General features: G+C 45.6%; 1 protein-coding gene across 1 annotated transcript in view; it reads left to right on the top strand.

The window, feature by feature from the left end:
* The window catches only part of BBS4 (Bardet-Biedl syndrome 4), a gene marked incomplete at both ends in the record, with an annotated part of 32,835 nt that extends 14,184 nt beyond the window's left edge, over positions 1–18,651 (top strand). The window contains 14 exon segments of the mRNA XM_080351444.1: positions 1,298–1,377; positions 4,456–4,519; positions 5,264–5,375; positions 5,994–6,066; positions 7,360–7,413; positions 8,726–8,853; positions 10,535–10,589; positions 11,644–11,712; positions 12,962–13,114; positions 13,228–13,399; positions 13,850–13,919; positions 16,999–17,140; positions 17,508–17,718; positions 18,500–18,651. Coding sequence (XP_080207570.1) covers positions 1,298–1,377; positions 4,456–4,519; positions 5,264–5,375; positions 5,994–6,066; positions 7,360–7,413; positions 8,726–8,853; positions 10,535–10,589; positions 11,644–11,712; positions 12,962–13,114; positions 13,228–13,399; positions 13,850–13,919; positions 16,999–17,140; positions 17,508–17,718; positions 18,500–18,651 — 1,535 coding nt within the window.
* Between the last annotated feature and the right edge of the window lie 3,417 nt (positions 18,652–22,068).

Below are 22,068 nucleotides of genomic sequence, written 5' to 3'. Positions count from 1 at the left end.
CTACAACTTTAAGAAAAGGAAACCCAACCAAAACCAGAATGGCTTTACATTTTGTTTTTCAGCAGCAGGAGAAATTGTAGTTGTTTTTCAGTGCTCTCGGTGATAGCAGCGTTGGTGTGAATGGTGGGGGAGAGCCTGCAACGCAGGCACCGGCCTCGCGCCATTAAAGCTCTAAAAGATAATGACATGTGCACCGACAACATCTCCTGATATGATTCAGCCCTTCAGCTGCAGAGTTTCTCCTGTCTCCCATCTGATCGCAGCCCGTGCCGCTGGTTTGCAGAGGAAACCACGGAGCGCTTCAAAGAATTCAAGTGAATTCGTCCAGCTGTGGGTGCTGGAGGCTCAGCCCGTGTGTGGCTCGGCAGTGGGGCCCGGTTTGTGTCACCCCCTCTCCTACCCCAGCCCTTTGCTTTTGTGCTTCTGGCACAGTATTGACTTGCAAACAGAGAGGGGTTTTGGCCAGTTGCTATGGTTACCGCGCAGCTCCCCACAGCTGAACTGCAGAAACAAGCAATGCATTTCCAGCCTTAATGAAATGCACAGCAGCGTGTTCAACTTTTAAACCCAACGCGGCCATCACTAAGCAACATCCATTCGTGATTTGCCATAATTACTGCTGGAAGCTCCTTAGGATTGAAATGCCGGCGCACAAGTCTTTCTCCTCCACTGCATCACAATAATTTTTCCTGCCAGTAGCTTCACAGTATCTCTGACCTGTGATGTTTCATAGTCTCTTCACAGTTTCAAAGAACTAAGTTTGACCTCTTTAAATTATTCACACCTCCAGACCAGCAACATCTCCAAAATCTCCTTTTTTGTGTATCGCTTCTCATCCTTTCCTTCTCATCCACTCCCAGAAATTCATTTTAAAGACCTTTTATTCTTCTGCTCTGGTTCCAAAATGTGAATCCAACTCACTTCCTCCAGGCTGCTTCTTACATATTTTGGAAGAACCAATTTCATCAGACTAGCGCTAATGTTGAATTAAAATGGGTGCGTGCTTGGTGCTTAGTGCTGTTTGCTCCAATGCCTCAAGTCTTTCGAGGTGGTTTTCTGCTAAGGGGTTTTATTTAGTGTCTATTTTGAACAATGCGTTTTGTCTGTCAGTTTAAGAAGTAGAATGAAACTGGATGCTGGTTGTTAATGTCCACACTCCAGGCTTCGAGTCAAATGATTAATCGCACTGCCCGATGCAATTGCAGTTCTTGAATTAGTTGTTTGGATCACTGTGCTGTGCCCAGTTTCTGTGCCAATCAGTCTGATTTCCTGGGTTCTGTTCATATTTTACGTGTAGCACCCGAGTTACCAATCCCAGAGAGGAAAAACTGGCTGATCTATCTGCTCTACGTTCACAGAGACTACGAGGAGTGTAAGGTAAGAGCTGCTTTTGAGACTTTGCAGTGGGAAGTATTTTACTAGCGTTAGGAAACAATAGTTTTCATACCAGTTTTCAAACTACTGACTTCTTCTGGAATAAGAGGACCAGGAGAAAATACAAGTAAAATAACTTTAATGTTCTCAAATCCTTGGCTGCCTTCAGGATCCATGCATGCTGCTCTCCAGAGCTATCCATGAGCAGGAAAATGGAAACAATTGCAAAGCTTTCTTATTTCAAGTGATGGACAGAGTCTTCCAAGCTAATAACACCGTTCTGTAGTGCTGGTCTCTCGATGGTACTACAGAGATGCTATGAAAACCACTTTGGTTGAGTAAAACATTACTACCAAGTCTAAAAGAAAGAAGATCTTGGTTACTCTTTAGTTTACACATGCTACCTTGTACCCTTTAATTTCTCTTGGGTTTGGTGGGTAGCTTGCAAGTGGTTATTTGCTTGGGATTATAACAGCAAGTGCACTAAGGAAATAGCAACTTTGCTATGAAATATTGTGTTTTCCTGCTACAATGAACACAAGTTATTGAAGATGATGCACCAGTGGGCAGGAGGAGGGAAATAAGAGTTGCCTTTCTGTTTGTGTCCCGTGCAATGAAGATCTGAAACGGCTTTTTCGCTTCTGAAACATCAGGGTTGGTCGAGACTTGTCTGTGCGCAGAACTCCTGGGGGTGCTTAGCAAAGGGGAGGCCAGGGGAAATTCATTTAGCTCCTAATTAATGCAGCCGCAGGGTTGTATCACCGACAGAGCCATTTCCTCTCAGATCTTGGCTTGAATAGATATAAACACAAGTTGGACTTGCAATGTAAATAGAAAATGGTTTCAGTTTTTGGTTAAATTTCTCAGGTCTCTGGTTGTGCACGTTTACTGTTTCAGTGATGGGATGTTGAGTCGCAGAGTGCAAAAAAGATGTACAGCTCAGGAAAACAGACAAAATAACCACGTGGGTGATATCATGGCAACACTGACTCCTCCACGTCTTCATCAGTCACTGAAGCAAGCAAAAAATGGGGAAAAAATGGAGAGAAGACAGCTTATGCTATTTTGCTTGGCCGGCTGGCTTTGCAGAAGCTGTCAAAGCAAAAGGAGGCCCAGCCTTTCCTCAAGGCTCACAAAACGGCGTTTTTGCAGTACACTTGGAAGAGTTTGGCACCAGCCCATCGCAGGTTCAATGAGCTTCCATCCTGTCGCCCAGATGTGACAGATGTGTGCTCAGAGGCCTGGATTTGTCCCCAAAAAGACAGGAACCTCAGCATGCCGTGCTGCTGCTTCAGTCACCGAGGGGCGACAGACGCATCCAAAAGGTGTTGGCAGTATCCCCAACAGCTTAAACTGCTGCTGAATCCTTGATTTCAGTACAGTTTGGGCATTCGTTAAAGTCCATTAATTTTCTTTTAAGACTCATCTGAGAAACAGGTGACCTGCGATGCGATTAATTTTGCCCTCAATCTCGCTAGATTCCCACGCGGTGCTTTGAGATACCTCCTTTCTAACAGGATTTTAAAAGCTCCCGTATTTTTCAAAGAAAAACCTGTTTGTTTACCAACCTTAGCTCCCCAAAGTGAAGGCATGACATTGATTTTAACCCTTACAGTGCCACTGCTGTGTCTATTTTGGTGTTGCCAAGCTTTTGACAATTTTTTGAGGAATTATTAAACTAACAGCTGCTTTTAATTACTAAGAATCACTCGTGCTGGTCGGTCTCCTGCCAGTAGGGCTGAATTCTGTCGGCAACTTAAATAAACTTGAGAGGAAAAGCTGGGATTATAGATCACATTTCTCAATTCAAGGCCTTTTGCTGTGGGATTTTTTAGGGCTTATCGAGTTAATCAGATCTCTCTAAAAGATAGCTCTCTATTGCCCTCTCTTGCTCTGAGAAACTGGTTTCATTTTTTATATAGAGAATATTTTTAATATATATTTTTATATGGAGCAATATAGAGGAGGTGCTTGGTTACGTCCGAGTTGAATGTCTTATAATAATGTACTTTGTAAAGTGTAGAATATAGAGATATCAGCAGATAGAGATGAGGGGAAGAGCAGCCCTTGTTCTCCTTTTCCCTTCTGCTCTTTAGTTTTCTTTTTATGGGTGAGGAGTCTCAATCCCCAAAATCTTTCTTTCCCCACTTTGTTCTTCCACTTGTGAGCAAAAGAGGAGTCTCGGAGCAGAAATGATGCGCCCAAAGGTCACTCTTTTTTGACCGGTTTTATAACTTTGGGTCGTGTGTGACTATGGAGTTTAGCCAAACTGCACCCGCACCCCGAACTGTCAGCGCTATGGATTCAACCAGCAAGAATTCACATTTCCATCTTTTTTCACCGCGTCCTTTTCCCGTGTCCTCGTCACTTGTCCATTTGACTTTCATTGACGCAGCTGCAGTTGCTCCAATTCAATTTATTTCTTCACAAAGGGCCCAGAGTAGATACCTTAGAGTAGATACATCAGAGGATGCTTTCAGGGATTCATTGTGGGATTTTCCCCAGGTAATACCTGATTATCTTTGGTAACAGGAATGAACAGAGCGATGAGCTTGTACTCTTCAGTGCACGCTTGTAGTTGTCCCAGCTGTGGTCCAGCACCTTTATTACATGTGGAGTTGTGCTTTTGGTAACTGAATCTCTGTCATTAGCTTTGTTAAAATATTGACAGTTTACAACTTTTATGGCATTTTTATATGGTTTATCGCAGCGCCTCGCTACAAATTCTATATTAATATTGATTTCTCCAAGCATAAATTCTGATTAAATGAGTTTTGTGCCCATCAACATGTTGCATGATGTTTTAATTCAAGTTATTTTAGAGCATTCTGCAATAACCACAGGAAGAGCACAGCTATATGTAGCACATGCAAAAAATTCTCCAAGTCAAGGTTGCACAAGTTATTTGATCAGTCAGAAATCCATTTTCTTTCACTGAGATTGGCTTTATTAAAATATTTGAAAGTTTATATTCTTCGGAAAGCTGCAGTGCTGTAATGGGGTAATAGAGAAGCTGATAAGGGTTTTATTTGGTGAGGGAGCCTGTGTTTGGGCTGTACTCTCTGCGCGTTGTCGTTTCAGGCCGTCATCAAAGAGCAGCTGCAGGAGTCGCAGGGGCTGTGCGAATACGCTGTCTACGTTCAAGGTATGTCGTGCAGAAATCTCCATTTTGCTAAAGCAACTCACTTCTAATTTGACATACAGCGAACAATAAGAAGGGGAACATATGCTAGAAACATCTCGAGTTCATATGTACAAAGTAATTGGCTTTTTTTTTCTACTTGCCCAGGTCTAGTTTTTGGGATTTTCACGTGGATGGGCAGATTAGATTTTCTGCTTTCTCCATGTCGAGTTTGTCATTGGACTGTGGGCTCTTGGCCTTCAACGTGTTGGCGTGTGCTTGGGTGGCGTCTGGTTGTATCACAGATACACGTGTGTTTCAGAGCTACCTGCCTCAGGGGATTATCTTACTGTTTGCTTTAAGGATGGTTTTCCTCTTCCTCTCCTGTCCCCTAAATAATGTCCCTAAAACTCCGCGTTGCCATTCAAAGTGCCGTGGTGGGGGAGAGCTGAGATTTGTTGGCCACGGACGTGCTGCAGCTCGCAGAAGTGGAGGAAATCCAGACTGTGTCTTAATGAGCAGTTTGCCGGGGTTTAAAGCAGCTTTTATTCTAAAGAACAGGAATTTTTCCAAGCAAGCACGAGTCCTTTGCACGCATTGTCATTCTGCCCTCAGACACAGCTTCTGCTCGAGGTTGCGGCGGGAGGGGGAGAGAGCAGACGAGCGTTGTTATAATCTATCTGTGCTCCCCTTCTTTCCCTGCTGTCAGAGACACACGTTTTTCCTGCGGATAATGGACTAATTTGCCTGGTATATGTTGTCTTACAGCTTTGATATTTCGCTTGGAGGGGAAAATTCAAGAATCTCTCGAACTTTTTCAGACATGTTCCATTATGAACCCTCGAAGTGCCGACAACCTCAAGCAGGTGGCACGATCGCTGTGAGTGCTGTTTTATTGTCTCTCTTTGATGTGCCATCCAGGACCTTCCGTGTTTTGTTTTCCTCCCAGGCACCAAGCAAAACCCCAGGCTGCTTAATTCCAGACGTGCTTCCTCCTTATCAACACTTGAGTTGGCTTCCAGAAGTGTGGGCTACCCGTAAAAGCAGAATCTGTTATCTGCTTGTTGTGTTCTTATTTGCTTGGTGCTTTAGGCAAGAGAGGTAAGGCCCTGATTTCTAGCTCCAGAGCTCAGGGTGCTGACTTGAGCAGTGTAAACTTGCCCCTTTCTGTCTCTGGATGTCTGGTAGGTCACTTATCTCTTTCCTTTGAGATGAAGGCAAACTGCAGAGCCTGTGAATTCATTCCTTCCATCTCCAGAAACGTCAGAGAGGGCCTCAGTGTCTCGCAGGATTGACAACCTTGTCTCTGAAAGGGAGCGCTGCTCAGATTGTAATACTGCAGGGATTGTAATATCGTGGAGATTGTAAACTCGGGCCCTCTCGCACAGGTCTCTAGAGAAGAGAACTAGCAAATAGCATCGTTTCTCACTGGCAAAGGTGCTATTGCACAGCAGGGTTTGAGAGCGAGAAACAAATAACAATTGAAATGCTTTCGCAGGTTTCTTTTGGGGAAACACAAGGCAGCCATTGAAGTGTACAATGAAGCAGCTAAACTCAACGAAAAGGACTGGGTGAGTGTTGCAGTGAGCTGGAGGTGATTGCAGCATGCAGATGCTTCTGCATGTACTAACACAGCCCTGTAGAGACATTAAGGGAAATATGGGAAGTAGCTCCCTGTTTGGAAACCCTCAGTTATCATTAAAACTTGCTTGAGTAATTGGGAAACGCTTTGTAATGCAAAACACCGTGGACAAAAGTTACCCTCAAACTACACGAGAGGGTAGTTTTTACCTCCCAAAATGTTGGCTGGTAGCTCCAGGAGCAAGAATTAAATGAGTTCTTCTGAATAAGAAGAGAAAAAGTGAAGGAAGAGCGTTGCACAGGGAAACGTGGCGGTGGGTGAGAGGAGAGAGGACGTGCCTCGCGGTGAGTTGTGGGCAGCCTTCTGCAGGTGACGCTTTTGCCTGCAGAAGTGTTGTTTCTAAGATAAGACTTGCTACGTGTGATCTCATTCCCTGAGACATCAGGCACTCGCTGACTTCAGCCATACTTTTGGCACTCAGTATGTCTAAAATTCAGGCTTGATGCAAGGATATATTTGGTATTATTCAACATATGGTGAGCCAGACAACTCAGAAACGTTTTATTCCATGGGTCTTTTTTCAGGTCTGCATTGCCTTCATGATTCATTACTGTTCTCCACAGCTGGAGAGACTGTGGAGGAGAATATCATTCTAAAAGGGTTAATGGGGAACTAAGAGAGTTTCCTTTTAAAGGTCAAGGCTGTCTAAACTGCTGAAGCAGCGAAATGCTCACCAGAATAGAAAGGAGGATCTAGCGGACCTCGCTTTTCAGCTCCCCAGAGTGTGCCAGGGTAGGGAAAGGGGCACGTATCTTGTCTGTTAAACTGCTGGTGATGGATTAGAGACGTGATTGTTCCCTACAGCGCCCCTGGAGTGTTTGGGATCCCTAAGTGACCTTCCTACTCTATCGCAAACGTATTTAAGATGCCAGAGGGATATCGGCCCTTCTGGTGCTCGACTTCTCTTTTGGAAAATTAGGCACATCTTCAGTCTTTGCTCCTTGTTGTCTGAAGACACCATTGTCATTTCTGTGTTTTTATCTTGGTGGCCTGTATTCTGCTGTGTGCAATCACACACAAGCTCTTGAGGTTCCTGAAGCAACTTGAATGTATAGGTTTTACTTGACCTGCAAAGGCAGAAGGGAGTGGGCAGGCACAGGGGTGTCTCCAGATGTCTCCAGATGTCTCAGTGATGACCATTATCACTAACCAGTTATGTGGCATGTATGTCAGACCTCACGCTGATTTGGTTTTGGGGGTTTTGTTGTGTTTCTTTTTACAGGAGATCAGCCACAACCTGGGTGTGTGCTACATGTACCTGAAACACTACAACAAGGTAACGCAAATCCTTGTCTTATCTGCCTGATAAATGGGAAGTTTGAAGTGGGTCATTTGCAGTGACAAGTATTAAGGAAATTTTTCGCTTTGGCATTTATTTCTGGGAGCAAAAGTTTGTGAGCTGTCTCTGGTTTTGGCTGCATATGGAATTACTTGGAGACAGCTGCAGGTTAGCGGAGTTGGGTAAGAGTGAAACAGATTCGCCTGGTTGCTGGCCAGGAGACTTTTTCCAAACTAGGATTTTTTTCAGAGAGCGTCTTTGGTCTTAAAGGGAATGTTTGAGTGACCTCAAACTAGACAGAAAACCAGTTGTGCTCCAACAAGAGCTGCTGCTGTTTCTGAGCCTTTTAAAACCAGAACCAGAACTACCGCTGGTTTGGTGAGGAGCAGCAATCCCTGAGAATGCCAAGTCCGGCTTCGTGAAGAGAGAGAAGGGTGATGGTGAAGACCCAAACCACTTCCCCTGCGTACAGCTCAAACTGCGGCACCTCGTGCACAGGGTTTCTGGAGGAAACTTGCTGCCCCTTGGCTCTGGCAGGATTCAGGGAGAAGAGTTTGTTTGCTGAAGATGCAGCAGACACCTTTTGTCTCTTCATGGAAAAGATTTAGTGAAGCTCTTGTTGCATGAAGCCTGGAGCACAAGTCACAAAAGAGCTTGATTAGCTTTGTAGCTAATAAGGAACTTCTTGGAAGCTTGAAATGGGGTTTTGTTCCTACATCTGAGCGTGCAGTTCCCAGCTCCTTGCTTCACCCTCCCATAGGTGTTTGTGCTGAGCACCGAGCTGCCTCTGACCCTGTGGGGTTACTTTGTAAGGGCAAAAATCAGCATTTAGAAACCTTTTGTTCCCCGTTTGGACCAGCCGCTCCCTGCTGCTCGTCCTGGTGCAGTGTGCTGACCCTCGCAGCAAGCACCTGCTTCATTCCCGGGTCAAGGCCTTGCTGTAAAGCAAGAAGCTGCAGAGCATAGCTTCATTCTTGGGGTATGTTGTCTGCAGTAATGCCTTCAAACTGGAACCTGCCGACTTCTGCGTAACTCTGGTATGTTCTGGTCACTCTGGGCAGCAATACAAGGACATCTAAAACATAACCAAGCCTGCGGGGGTTTCTGTCGTTTCAGTAACTGGTAACAAATATCCCATATTGCAGAACTCCGTTGTTCTGTCAGCATTTCTCTTTCTAGTGTATCACGTGTTGAGAGACAGCGAACATAGTGTGCTGTCCTGCTGGCCAGGCCTGAGGAGGTAAGAGGAAGACTGAGGTCCCTGTAATCACTTATTATTTTGTTTTATCCTCCATGGTTGTGTGTTTAGGCACAAGACCAGCTAAACCGTGCCCTGGAGCTCAACAGACATGATCTGACTTACATGATGCTGGGGAAAATTCACCTCTTGGAGGGGAAGACGGATAAAGCCATTGAAGTCTATAAGAAAGCCGTAGAGTAAGAATATATCCCTTCTTCTATCTACCCATGTCCCATCCTATGCCAGGAGAAATTTAATTGGTGCCCCAGATCTGAATTGAGGCTGTGATTAAAAAGATAATGATAATTACAGCTTCTCTGTGCAGAGCTGGCACTTTGAAGCTCTCAGCTGTAGTCCTGCTGCTGCCAATGTGGCAGGAAAGGAGGTAACTGTGTGAAGGGCTGCCAAAACCAGTGCAAACACAAACGGACAGAGATGCCTGCGAGCAAACCTGCCCAAAACTGCCTTCATAAACCCCAAAGGTTTATCTGCCACAATGACATAACCCCGGGTGTCTCACTGGCCCCGATTGTCTGTCAAAAATCTGTTGCAGGGTTTCACATACTGTTTTCTCTCGGAGTGATTTGCATTTGGAAGTGCCCGAGTACGCAGACCGGGGACAGGTTGGTGCACAATGAGTTTCTCCCACCTCATCACTGTTTCTCAGCACTGACCTGTATTGTTTTAGGGCATTCCTGAGCGTCTGATCTCCCAGTGCTTTTAAAACGTGATTTAGTAGCAGAGGCAAACACTAAAGAAAAGCAGGAGCATGTCGGAAGCTGCTGAAGGATCTACATTTTGTACTGGCTCTTTTCACGTGCTGTTTCCTTCCACATCTGCTTTTGGCTGCTGTCTGACAGTATGTTGGGTTGGGTGGACATTTGGATTAATCTAGAATCGTTATTACGTAAATAATCCTTGCTAAGCATCTTACCAGGTTTCTGTATCTTATCTCGGTGCTCCCCTGCCCTCCCTTCTTCCTCACTCCTGTTGATTTCTTCTGTTTTATTCTCATCTGCCTGTTACGCTTTGCCTGCTGTTACCCGCTCCAGGAGAGGCTGTCGCTGCTCTGTGTTTATTTACCGCCAGGCACGGGTGGTTTTGTTCTCAGTGAGGTTTCAAGGTGCCAAGGCGAGTGCGTGTATTAGATTTCTTAAGTCTTGATAGCAGGGAATTGAAAAGTTAGTTCCGTTAAGGTGAGCGAGGCCACAAATGCAGTGTCTGTTTCTGCTTTTTCTTATTGTTGTTGTTGGTTTTGTCCTCTTTACGGGAATGGGGATGCTTTTAAAAGGGTTCACAACATCATTGGGTGAACCCCAGACTAGCAGTGTAGGATTGAAAAGCCCTTGGGAGATACTTTAGTGCTGAGTGCTCTGGTTTGTGGGCAGTGCACAGCTGGTCTGTGAAACCAGGTTTGTAATCTTTTTATAGGGTGAATTAAACGTCTGACAATGCGTGTGTGTAGGATCCATCAGAAATGCTGAGGATTACCTGCCCTACACGGCCCAGGAGGCTTGGGATGGATTTACAGGGCGGTTTATGGGAGACGATGGAAAATCGCATTGTGTATTTCCAGGTCACCGATGCAGACTCAATTTGAAGCTCAGCAACACCACATTATCTCCTTATGCATCCAAATCTATATACAGAGCTGTGGTGACTTCCTGTTCATATCTAGAAGACATGTGGAAAGCTTGGGTGTAATATTGTTCAAAGGAGTCCCCATGATGGCAATCGTTCTGATATTTGCATTTAATAATAACAGTTTATTTCCTGGAGTGATACTGGTATAACGTAGCATCGTAATTCCATGTTCTGTTTTTAGCTTGTTCTAGAAGGGCTGATCAACAACACAGCTCTCTGGCTTTTGTATTACAGGTTTTCTCCAGAAAACACAGACCTCCTTACAACACTGGGGTTGCTTTACCTGCAGGTACTGAGGACTGTTAACTATTACATGAACTTAATTATTTTCAAAATGACTGAGGTTTGGTTTTTTATAGAGTTAATTTCTCTCCAGCTTCTGCATACATTTCAAATAGTCGATTTAACATGACAGAGCTTGCTTTTCTCTATCTTCCGTTTTTCCTTTTGTTGCTAAAACCAAGTTGATATCCTGGCCCTGAGCCAGAGCAGGAATTTGATTTGGCAACTGCCCTAATTCTGCTCTAAACCCTCCAAGTATAACAAAACATGACTAATCATTACGTTGCTTCTGGAGCACGAGTCCAGCAAGTCATTCTACAAAAGCAGCTATGAAATTCTTAGTGTGAATGCACCGGAGAAGAAAACCTGAATGGATTTAAATAACAAAGGCATGCTTGTCACTTGGGTTCGTAACATGTATGGGAAGGACCACCATAATTAAGCTTCCCTAAGAGTGAACAAGCAAATAAGAACCGGCAGTAGTGCTCGAAAGGCTTGATGGGCTTGAAAACTTGCGCCAAGTGCTGATTTGGAAAGATCCTCAAGCATTTCCCGAATCATTTAGATGCTCGAGAATAAAATGTAGATCTCAAAAGTCATTGCTTTGCTCTAGAGATAGGGAAATTCAGCAGGAGCCTTGGGCGTCTAAAATGGATGCATGTGGATTTAGAAGGGAGTATGAGGTAGGAGAGGACGCTGATGCATCCTGGTATAATTCTGGCATAACTCAATCAAAAATGATAGGATTTAAGTGATTCTGAGCTGTCATGTGCTTCTATATATACGCAGTCATGCCCACTAACACTTGCAGTCCATTAGAAGACAAATAAAGACTTTTTCAAGTGAAAAGAGTGCTGTGGGGGGCGAGGAAATCATGGCGAGGGCATGGAGGATGTGCAGGGTAGTGGTTTGTGGACTCTTTGCTGGAAGAGAGGAAGGAGCAGAGGATTGGATCATCAACCCGGAGCTCACTCCTGTATGGGAATGTCAGAAAGCTTGTGTTCTTCTCCTTAACGCCGCTTATTCCTGAAGTTCTGATGCCCATTTGCTTCTTTTCCCAGCGTGAGGATTACCAGAAGGCTTTTGAACACCTCGGAAATGCGCTTACGTACGACCCAGGCAACTACAAGGTATCATAAGGAGTGGAAACGAACCAGCTGAATGATGATGAGACACCTTTAAAGCTGATTCCAGTATCAGAGCTCTGCTGTCTAAATGCAGAGTCTTAGCCTGGAGGGGCTGAAAAGGATCATGCCCAGAAAGTTTGATCCGAAATACATTTCTGGGACCTTTCCCTGGGTAGGGAGTTGGATGATTGTGGAGGCAGAATATGGGATGTTAAATTGATCCCTTTGGTTTTTAATCTGGTTTTCATCTTTAATTGATCCCTTTGGTTTTTAATACCAAACAAATTAAAACAATTGGAAATTACTTTGCAAGGAAAACGTTCTAGGCATTGTTTCAAAAATCCCAAGAGCCGTTCCCTGGTCCCTGCGGCCCCTAGTCAGCACAGATAAAAGGGATATTGCGTTACATTATTCTCCCATCTGCTAATAGCCGTGTCTGTGCTTCCAGCTGTTGTATACAAATGTGACTTTTCCTTGGCTCTGGTCTGGAAAGCCGAGCTTGGCATCGACGTTTCATCCCTGATGGTGAAGCCGCTTCCCTTGTTAGCCATGTTACTTCATTTCTCTCTGCTTCTTTTTCCTTCCCTATGATGCTAATGATGGAGAGTGTTGAAATGTGAGGTTGACAAACGATACATGATTGCAAGCCGAGTGTTATTGTGAAAACACCTTTACACTTACAAATTTCTACTTGTCGCTGTGAAATATTATAAAGGACTTAGCTGGTGTGGTATAAATATAGCGTGTTGTAATCACTTGCTTTTTTTTTCCCCACGCATATTTCTGTCAACTTGCAGTATCAGCCACTTAGTGTGAACTAGGCCAGCTTTGCTACTTTGCTTGAGTGTGTTTTACTCTCCATTTAAATTGCACCAGAACTATTTCTATCTGGGCTTGTTGGTAAAAAGCATCTATTAGTGCATGGATCTTCTCAGAGACTCAGGCCCTGGGAGATACTGCTGTCACCCCAAAATGTACCTTAAATGCTTGTCACATTGCAATATTTCTGAGGCAATTGTGGTTGAGATGGTTGAGGAAGAAGCCGAGCCAAGTCCCTTCTTTACACTGTTTTCTGCTACATGTCGGGAGATTGTAGAGTCCCCGTCTGCTCCCCGCTGCTGGTCTTGGCAGCCCCTAGAAGAAAACACCTGAAAAAGTTGAATAGTTGCTTATGACGTGGCTTTAGTTGCTTAATTTTGCCCTGTTGTCTTCTTGCTGTATGTGGGGAAACGCCGGTCGCTTGTCTCTGCAGGCGACCTTGGCGGCTGGCAGCATGATGCAGGCCCACGGGGACTTTGACGTTGCCCTCTCCAAGTACCGGCTGGTAGCCAGCGCTGTCCCCGAGAGCCCCCCGCTGTGGAACAACATCGGCATGTGCTTCTTCGGGAAGAAGAAATATGTAGCAGTAAGTATCAGGTTTCCTTTCTTCTTTCATCTGTAGCTAACAGGGCTTGAGAACAGGATTCCTCTTGTGGTCTGTTCTGGGTGTCACAGAGGGTTTATTCCTTATTTTTGAAGGCCGTGAGCTGCCTGAAGCGGGCAAACTACTTGGCTCCCTTTGACTGGAAGATCTTGTACAATCTGGGGCTGGTGCACCTGACGATGCAGCAATACGCCTCCGCTTTCCACTTCCTCAGCGCCGCCATCAACTTCCAGCCCAAGATGGGAGAGCTGTACATGCTCCTCGCAGGTACACGACGCGTCCAGCTTGGGGGATGCAATGTTATTACAGAGACAGAAAGTTTGGGCTGAAGGAAACAGATATTGGATCAACACTATACCAAGGAGTTGTTCCCCAGTAGGTCACGGACAGGTGAAAAATCTTGAATAGTTTGTTCTCTCTCTGTGGGGTGAAAGAAGGTTAAATTGCAGTCAGATCAACATTAAAACATTGGAAAAGACTTTTTACATGTAAGAGTTGGGATTTGAGTTGCTGTGGATTTCTGGCACTGGCTCATTTTTGGGATTAAACCAGACAAGTATTTGTCAGAAGTGACATTAGGAGGGTTAATCTCAGCAGCAGCCCAGACAACTCTGCTAGCATCTGTTTATTTTACGATGTAACGATGTTCAGAATGGCCCTAAAAATGAAGTTCTTGTGACGCGTCAACCTGTGTGTGTACATTTTGCTTTGGTACAGTCGCTCTGACAAACCTTGAAGACATCGAGAGTGCAAAACATTCCTACGAGCAAGCTGTGGCGCTGGACAAGTAAGTCTTTGTCATAGCTGGAGAAGTCCAATTGTGTCGCTTTGCCTCCCTCCCCTGGTTTCCGTTGCTCCTTTATTCCTCTGTCTACTTTGACTCTAAACAGTTAGCGACAGGGAAACATTTTTATTCCTGTAGCTGTGTAAATCGCTGTTTCAAAACCACCTATTTTTTTGCATTCATTCATTCAGGTCAGCTCTGAAAAATGAAAGGGAAGTTTTGTTTCAGTCCAATCAAAGCTGGTCTTTATTTTGCTCTTTAGTTGGCGAGTCAGTGGTGATGATTTTGGATTCCAGCGAATATTTATACACAGTGACGCAGGTTTAATAACAGAAAAAAAGGCATCTCAGAATATTTTGTAACCCGAAGCTTGAGCACTGTGCAGAGCAGTGAGAGACTCGAGGTGAAGCCTGTTCTGAATGGGGCAGAGGGAGCATTTTAGCTGGGATATAAAAGTGCAGCAACACAGCCCTTTCTCCTCCATGTTGTTAGCAATTCTGTGTTTGCAATGTGGCTCTTAAAATCAGAGCACTTGCCTTCAGAAATGGACCTTGCAGTATTTCGGTCAGAAAAACAGATTTATTAAGAGCTTTGGCTCCCTGCATCTGCTTTTCTTTACCTTTTTGACTTATCAGATTTTAGGCAGCAGGTGATTAGCTGGTGGTTCTTCTCCCCAGTGAATATTTGCATCCTGAGCCCAGCAGAGCTGAGGCAAAACCATCTGCAGCGGCCACAGAGCAACCAAACCGGTGCGAACTGCGATCAAAGATTTATTATATTATATAAACGCATCGCTGTGCAGGGGCGTTTTGCAGTCACACATCGGTCATTCCTACCGACTTACTGAGTCAACACCTCTGCCTGGCTTTCCTAATCCGGGCCTAGCAAGGCTGTACAGGACCTCACAGATTCCTCAGCCTGCCTACTCAGGCGCTTTGATCGCAGAGGGGGAATAGAAATGTAGCTCCACGACTTCGCCTCAATATTCTGCGCTGCTGTGATGCTGCAGCTTGATAGTTGTACCGGGGAAATAAAACCTTGTCAGAGCAAAACTGAACAGAACTGCCAGGGACTGCGGGGAGGAAGAGCCAGACTCTGTTAGGCTTGTTCAGCCAACATGCTGTGTATTTTAGATGGCTATTGTGTGGCTGAATCCATGTCCCCACAGGCTTGCTTTGCTGGCATATTATGGGCTGTTTGGCTGGGGTGGAGATAGCTGTGTTTGCTGCCGCTGGTGTGAATACCTTTTAGCAGCCCGGGTGCTGTGCTGGGGCCTGGAATGGAAAGCATCTTGGAAAAATCTTTCAGAAAGGTGTTTGTCCTAGCTCAGAGCTGTCCGTCCTTTCTGTGCTTCTTTAGCTATTGATTTGTTTCTAACTGCTGTATCGCTTCTCAGCTCTTGAAGGCAAATTAGCTCGATAAGGTTCAATTAATTTTCAAAGTGGCTGTTCCCAGATCTGTCTGATCACTGCTCTCAGTGTTTCATTGTGTGGGTTTGGTTTTTGCACATTTTATTTTTTGGCTTTTTTTTATTCCCCACTAAGAGGTGGGGTTTGATATTTATTTTTTCACGCATTTCTTCCTTTACTTTGGCAAAGACGGTGAGGAGGGTTTTTTTTGTGGCAGGATCAGTGTTCTAGTTTCTCAGTTAAAGGAAAACCGACAGTTCGAGATTTCTTCTAATAGTGTTTCTTGCGGCGCTGTCATATAACTTACCAAGGATGGACAGTCATGGCCTGCAGGTGACACCTATTTATCAAACAGAGTTAGCAGAAGCCCTCCCTTCTGCGCTTTTCATGAAGGGCTGTGAAAACGGCTTGTCCCTGGATGGCTGCAGTTATCCCTGCCGGGCTCCAGGAGAGGGCACCAGTCCCTCGCCCACATTGACTGAGCGAACCCCACCGTGTCCCCGCCGCCCTGCGCAGTGTCCCCGGCTCTCACCTGGCTGAGCCCAGCGCCTGCAGGAGCTCCCGTGCTGGGGCTGATGATCCTCTTGCGTTTCTTTTTTAGTCAGATAACACACATGCATTTTGCTGCTCCAAAATAAGGGGGAGATTCAGGCTGATAACAAATGGTCAGAGCAGTTTGTTGAGCGTGGCTTGTCAGGCAATTAAGGAAGTATCAAGTCTCCGAGAGCCTCGCTTATTGATTACAGAGCCAAGCTCACTCTTTCCCTCCCGTTTAGTTTGCTCACACTCCAGGGAAATTTTGTTTCAGTCCAATCAAAGCTGGTCTTTATTTTGCTCTTTAGTGGGCGAGTCAGTGGTGATGATTTTGGATTCCAGCGAATATTTATACGCCAGAAATGCTGCTCCGTGGAGTGAATGTATCCTAGGGAAGGGAATGGATACTGTGGAAAACAAGAATAGATGGAGCAGTTCTGCCTTTTCTGAGAGCTTTATATGCTGTTGTGTATCAGGAAGGGAGGAGCGCACAGGATATCGGCATTGTCTGCAGCGCTAGGCTCCTCTTTGAGCACGTCGTTAATAGGTGTCGCTGACTGTTTCTGTACAACAGTATGTACCATTATGCATGGATGAAAGAGAAGGAGTGAGGAAAATGAAAGGTAAACAGCATGTTCTGTAGCTTGTTGGGTTGTAAAATACCATCAATAAGCCCGAGTCTGTTCCACTGCCCTGTCCTACGACAAGCTGCTCTCCCACAAACTGGGGGAGCCTGGGATGAGTTGGAGCAGAGCTCAGCATTACCAGTACGATGAAACCGCATCACTGCTCCCCCTGCCCCAGGAGCACAGTGCTGGGAGACCAGGCACTTGCTAGAGACGGTCCTGAGATGTCCCCAGGTGCAAAGAACTGTCACACGGTGAGGCCACCAGCACAGTAATATTGTCATTGACACTTGGAGACTTTGCTGAGCTCAGGCACCAAGTCACCCAGCGTGTGGGACTCTGTCATGCTCCCAAAGGACTCTGGCTGCTCCATTTCACCCGTTTTGGGGTACCGAGTACCCCATCCTTGTCAGTCAGGTGTCTCCAGCTTTGCTGCTTGGGCACGTCTTTAATTCAAGTCAGGAGGAGCGTTCCAGTGGTGAATGCGATGCGTCCTGTGTGTGTTTGCTGCAGGTGCAACCCCCTCGTCAACCTGAACTACGCCGTCCTGCTGTACAACCAGGGCGACAAGAAGGGAGCGCTCTGCCAGTACCAGGAGATGGAGAAGAAGGTCAACACCGTGAAGGAGAGCAGCACTCTCGACTTTGATCCTGAGGTATGCGCCCAGCGGTTGTCAGCGAGAACTAAGTAGCCACGCTAAGTCTGGCAATAAACGAGGAGGAAATTTGACTTTGGAGTCCAATTATTAGGAAGAAATTGCGCTTGCGAGGTTTTCCGAGTAGAGCAGCCACCTGCTGAGAGTGGCGCGCTTCATTTCAGTTCTTTGAAGCCCAGTTCTTCAATCAATACACAGCAAGACAAGATTCCCTCTTAATTAAGGGAATGAATTAGCGGAGATGTTTCCCTCGAGCACCAAGGCAATAGCCAGCTCTGCACAGCTCTTATTTTTATTGTGGTGGTGTTGATTTGTTGTCTAAAGCGTTCCTGTTTATAAAGATCTCCTCTTTTTGTTGCTCGAGAAGATGGTGGAGGTTGCCCAGAAGATGGGAGCTGCCCTGCAGGTGGGGGAGAGCCTGGTCTGGACTAAATCTTCCAAAGAGTCGAAATCCAAGCCGCGAGCTGCTCCGTCGGGGAAATCCTGCAGCACTCAGCAGCCTTTGGGCTCTAACCAGGCCCTGGGTCAGGCCATGTCCTCGGCTGCGGGATTCGGGAAAACCATGCAGCTTCCCTCAGGTACTTTTCCTTCTTTTTCAAGTAGAACTGTGGGAGGAGAGAAGGGGAGAAGAGAAACCTCTGAGTAAGAAGTAGAGATATTGCTCATCGTGGGGATTTTCTGTCACTCTTCATCTTGTTTCCTGTGGACTGAAGCAGGAGAGAGGTTGTGTAATCCAGGCCTCTTTCTTTGGCGCCCCTAAGGACCTGTTCCATTTCTTACATGTTGAATAAACTTTCCATGCAGGGAAGACTTAGTCAAGAAAGCTGAGAAGTAAAACATACAGGAGTTTGGGTTTTACCTGAAGGACATTATCATCCATACCAGAGAAGGTTCATAACATCAGTTATCAGCCTAAATCTAAGCGCAGAAATAACTTCAGTGTGGAAGTGTCCTGTTTTGATTTTATTCTGTAAGTAGCTACTTGAACTGCTTGGAAACTCTCTCTGAGTTTGCTAAAATTGTGAACAGAAAACAATAGCTTGACTATAAATCGGTGGAACTGTTTTCTTTTCCAAAGCACGAGTTAGTTTGTGAGTTTGTCCTGACTTCTCACAGCAGCAAAGCTGAATGAGATCCTGTCCCTTAGCTTCCCTTCCGCAGAGCTTTGGGTACTGTAGGCTCTCCGGCCTGATAACTCACAAAAGATTCGAGTGCTATTGATGAGCTAGTGCTAGACAGAAGAGATCTGAAAGTTAAGTAATATCTGTGGTTGTTCTGCAACTCTGTGCTGCCTGGAAGGGCAAAAAGAATAGACAAAACACACACAGTCACTCAACTATACCTGTGTTCTCTTGTCAGGTGCCGGAGCATCAGCTCCGCTTGCAAAGCCTCCCTCGCTGCCTCTGGAACCAGAATCAAGCTCGGACACGAGCCCCGAGGAGACCTCGGCACCAGCGACGGCTGAGGAAGAGAGCGAAGAGAAGAGCAAGAGCCGGCAGGCAGAGGACTAGGACGGGCTCTGGGCGGGACCAGCAGGTGCACGAGTGTCACCAGAGCTGCCTGCTGACCCGTGGGGACCCGCGGTGGCTTCACCCCACTGTCAGTTAGTCTAAATGCTGCTGTTTTCTGTAGATGATTTTAGCATGTGGTCTCTGCCTTGTCCCAAGGAGTCGTTGCAGCAGTCAGAAGAGGTTCCTGCGTAGCTGCTATTCGTGCGGTCCCAGCTCGCTACAAGAGACGGGGGGATGGAGATCCATCTCTCCACAGGGTTGTCTGTCTTCAGTGTTTGGGTTTTAAATCCTCCAGAAGGATGCTGAGGCATCCGGCGCATTTAGAAAAGCCAGTAGTAGTGACTTAGCATCCTGGACCCCAAAAAGGGACAAGCCCATCCAGCAGCTGAGGAAGCCCTGCACAGGCGGTGGGAAGGTCAGTGGTGATACGCTTGGAGATGGAGAGAAGGTTGCACAACTCACCAGGGCAAGCACGGAGCAGTAAGCTGCGTTCAGGTCTCGAGGGTTTTTGGCTCTGCAATTTATCCAGGTCCTCAGAACAACAGCTTTTGGGAACTAAAGGTTGGACCATCCTACTTGACATCGACAGCTGGTGACTGCGTTTCCAAGCAGAGTGTGTAGCACTTCCCCAAGAAAACCAAACTCAAGGCTGAAGAAAGGAGATTCCTCAGGCAGGAGCTGGTATTCCTGAGTGAGGCCGCCTGTCCTGGGGGCGGGCCAGCTGCAGCAGCCAGATTCTGAATTGTTTGCTGAGAAATAGGGTAAATGAGCCTCAGTGCAACTCTGTTCATGTGATCAGTTCTGCCTTGAGAATTTGTATTGCCCAGCAGGGGCGGAAAGACTGGTTTGCAGGGAAAAAAAAAGAACAAGGCTCTCCAGAAAAGATTATATGGTCAGCCTCAGTGCTAAGTTTAAATTGTTTGAGTCTGACAGCAGCCTTGCTCTGAATAATTTAGTTGTGCCCTCCTTACAGTTGCATTTTAGGAGAAACCATGGATGCTAGCTGCCAGGCGGCAAAGCAGCCCATTGCTGAGCAGAGCAAGGAGTTTTAACGCCTGGGTGATGCTAGAGAAGCTTTGAAAAAGTTTCTATCTTTGAACAGCAAAATCTTAGCCTTCCTTCTCTCTGCTGCTGTCAGTTTGTTGCCTCTGGGATTTATCCAGAGCTTGATACAGGTCCTCAAAACCTTTTCTTGTCCTCCCTCTGTGTACTGCACACAAAGCTGATGTTGCTCTGGGACTGTTTTCCAAGCAGGGTGTGTAGTGCTTCCCCAAGCAAACGGAACCTTTGCGCTGGCTTTATTTGCCAGATTTAAAAAATACCTTAAAAATTTGCCACCCAGGTTTTAAAAATATCCTTCCTGATTTTAATGCTGCGCTGTTGCATTGTATCACTCCATAATTAACAAGCCCAATAGAGCAAGGTTAGTAATGGAAACTTCTCTGGAGCAATAATGTAAAAGCAGCGTGACTGAGGCTCTGGGTACATGAACACCCTTCAGTTGTGCTTTGTGGGCAGCTGCCGTTATCCAGAATGACATTAATGCATCTTTAGAGCACAAGCAAGAACGGAAGCGCTCTCTGGAGAACACTTTGTCCTCTGTCTTGATTGCCCAAACTGCTTTCTTATCTCAAATGTGGCTTTTTTCCCCAGCTGTCCTCTCCTGATGGGTTTTGCATCGGTCCAGATTCAGGGTAGTGGTCCTGTAAACGTTCCCTCCTGCCAGGAGCTGAAGCAAGGAGAGGATATTTCATGGAGCACTGGCAAATTTAAACAAACCACACAAGCAGCCATGTCAATCAGGTACAGTGCAGTGATTTTATTCTCATTACAGCTTTTTACACTGAAAGTTACTGCAGCCCGTGAAGAAGAGGTTAAAGGGAGGCAAGGGATGGCAAATCTTTATCTCACCACCAAAACTTCAGTTGGAGGCAGTTTGTTTTCTGATAGCAGTAGATCGCTGTGATCTTTTAGTGTTATCACAAAGGCTTTCGAGCCCTGGCAGCTCCAACACAAGGAACAGCACCCAGAACAGCGCAGTTACAGGTGGGTGAGCACCAGCATTGCTCATAACAGGAAGATTTTCCCCTCCATTTCCTCTTCGTTTTGACTTCACTTGCTGCTTTCCTCTGCCTTCTGCTTGCTGTAAAAAAAGATAAATGAGTTTAAACTGTAGCATTATCAAACTCTTTTGCTCTATTCAGTAGGTGGGAGCAGAACCTCATCCCACTGCGCCTCTTACCTTCTTGGTTGCTAGGATGCTTTCATAGGGTAAGCTTGACATGTTTAGTACATTTGGAAGTACTGTAAAGGTATTTAAAATGAATATATATTTTGGTGAAAAGCTTATGCAGACAATTAACCAACTCTCCCATGAAAAGGAGCAAAAAGACCCTTTTACTTTGTGGATTTGAACAGAGCAGAAGGGCTGTAATTCCAAAGACGTGTAATTCCATCTGGATAATAAATAGAACCACAGTTCCTTGTCCTGTCCCCTCTATTCTCCACTGAGTATTGTCATGATGGCATTTGCATACAGGGAATTCATAGTATCCTTACGGAGAACTTTTTAATGCTATCTAGTGATGAGATTGAGGCCGGACTGTTCTTTCAACTGAAATTAAGCAATGGATTTTTCAGCAGGACCATAGTAAGTCATTTAGGGATTTTGGAAATCACACCTTATGTTCCAAAACCTGTTCCTGGCATCACCCATAATTCTCACCTTCTCTTTCCCCCCCATAATTGAAATCTTAAGATGGAAAAGAATAATGAGCTTCATTTCGAGCGAAGTAGAAACCATCTGCTCTAGGCCTTTTTTTTCTCGCCCTTTTTAGAAAGATGTGTATCATTAGCCAGGTTAAGTCATAGCACTTACAAGGCAGACTCGCAGGAAGGAAACTAGAGAGACTCAGCAAGACCTTGTTTCAGCCAAGAGTAATGATCTCTCTGTCCCGTTCAACCCAGACAACCTGGTCCTGAGGTCCCTGAGACAACTGGATGCTGATTTATGATACAGGCAGCATTAGTGGATATTTGCCATGCTCCTGGATGGGATCTCGTGTGCCCAGGTGGACTTTGGGTCCTACTCAACATCCTGTTCTTGCACAAGGTGTTAAAAATTCAGAGTTTCCCGCTGGGAAGTGGATTTCAGTTGGCAAAGCTGCTTCTACAGGGACAAGCTTGACGAAAAAATAGGCTCCACACAAATACAGTATGAAAAAAGCACGTATTATAACCAGGAGTTCGTCTGGTTGATAGAATCAAAACCACAGTTTTGCTCCGAGGAAAGCTTTACCACTCTCTCAAACCAAACTGCACAAAAAAATCAGTGTTTTCTGCAGTGGTTTGGAATAAAAGATCCAGGTGAGGTTTGAAACCAGTTTTACCCAGGCTGCACAGAGGAGCAGAAATTCA

The sequence above is a fragment of the Nesoenas mayeri genome, assembly GCF_963082525.1.
Source record: "Nesoenas mayeri genome assembly, chromosome: 11".
Classification (NCBI taxonomy): Eukaryota; Metazoa; Chordata; class Aves; order Columbiformes; family Columbidae; genus Nesoenas; species Nesoenas mayeri.
Note: the sequence above shows the minus strand (reverse complement) of the source record. Positions and strands in the feature narration are given on the sequence as shown.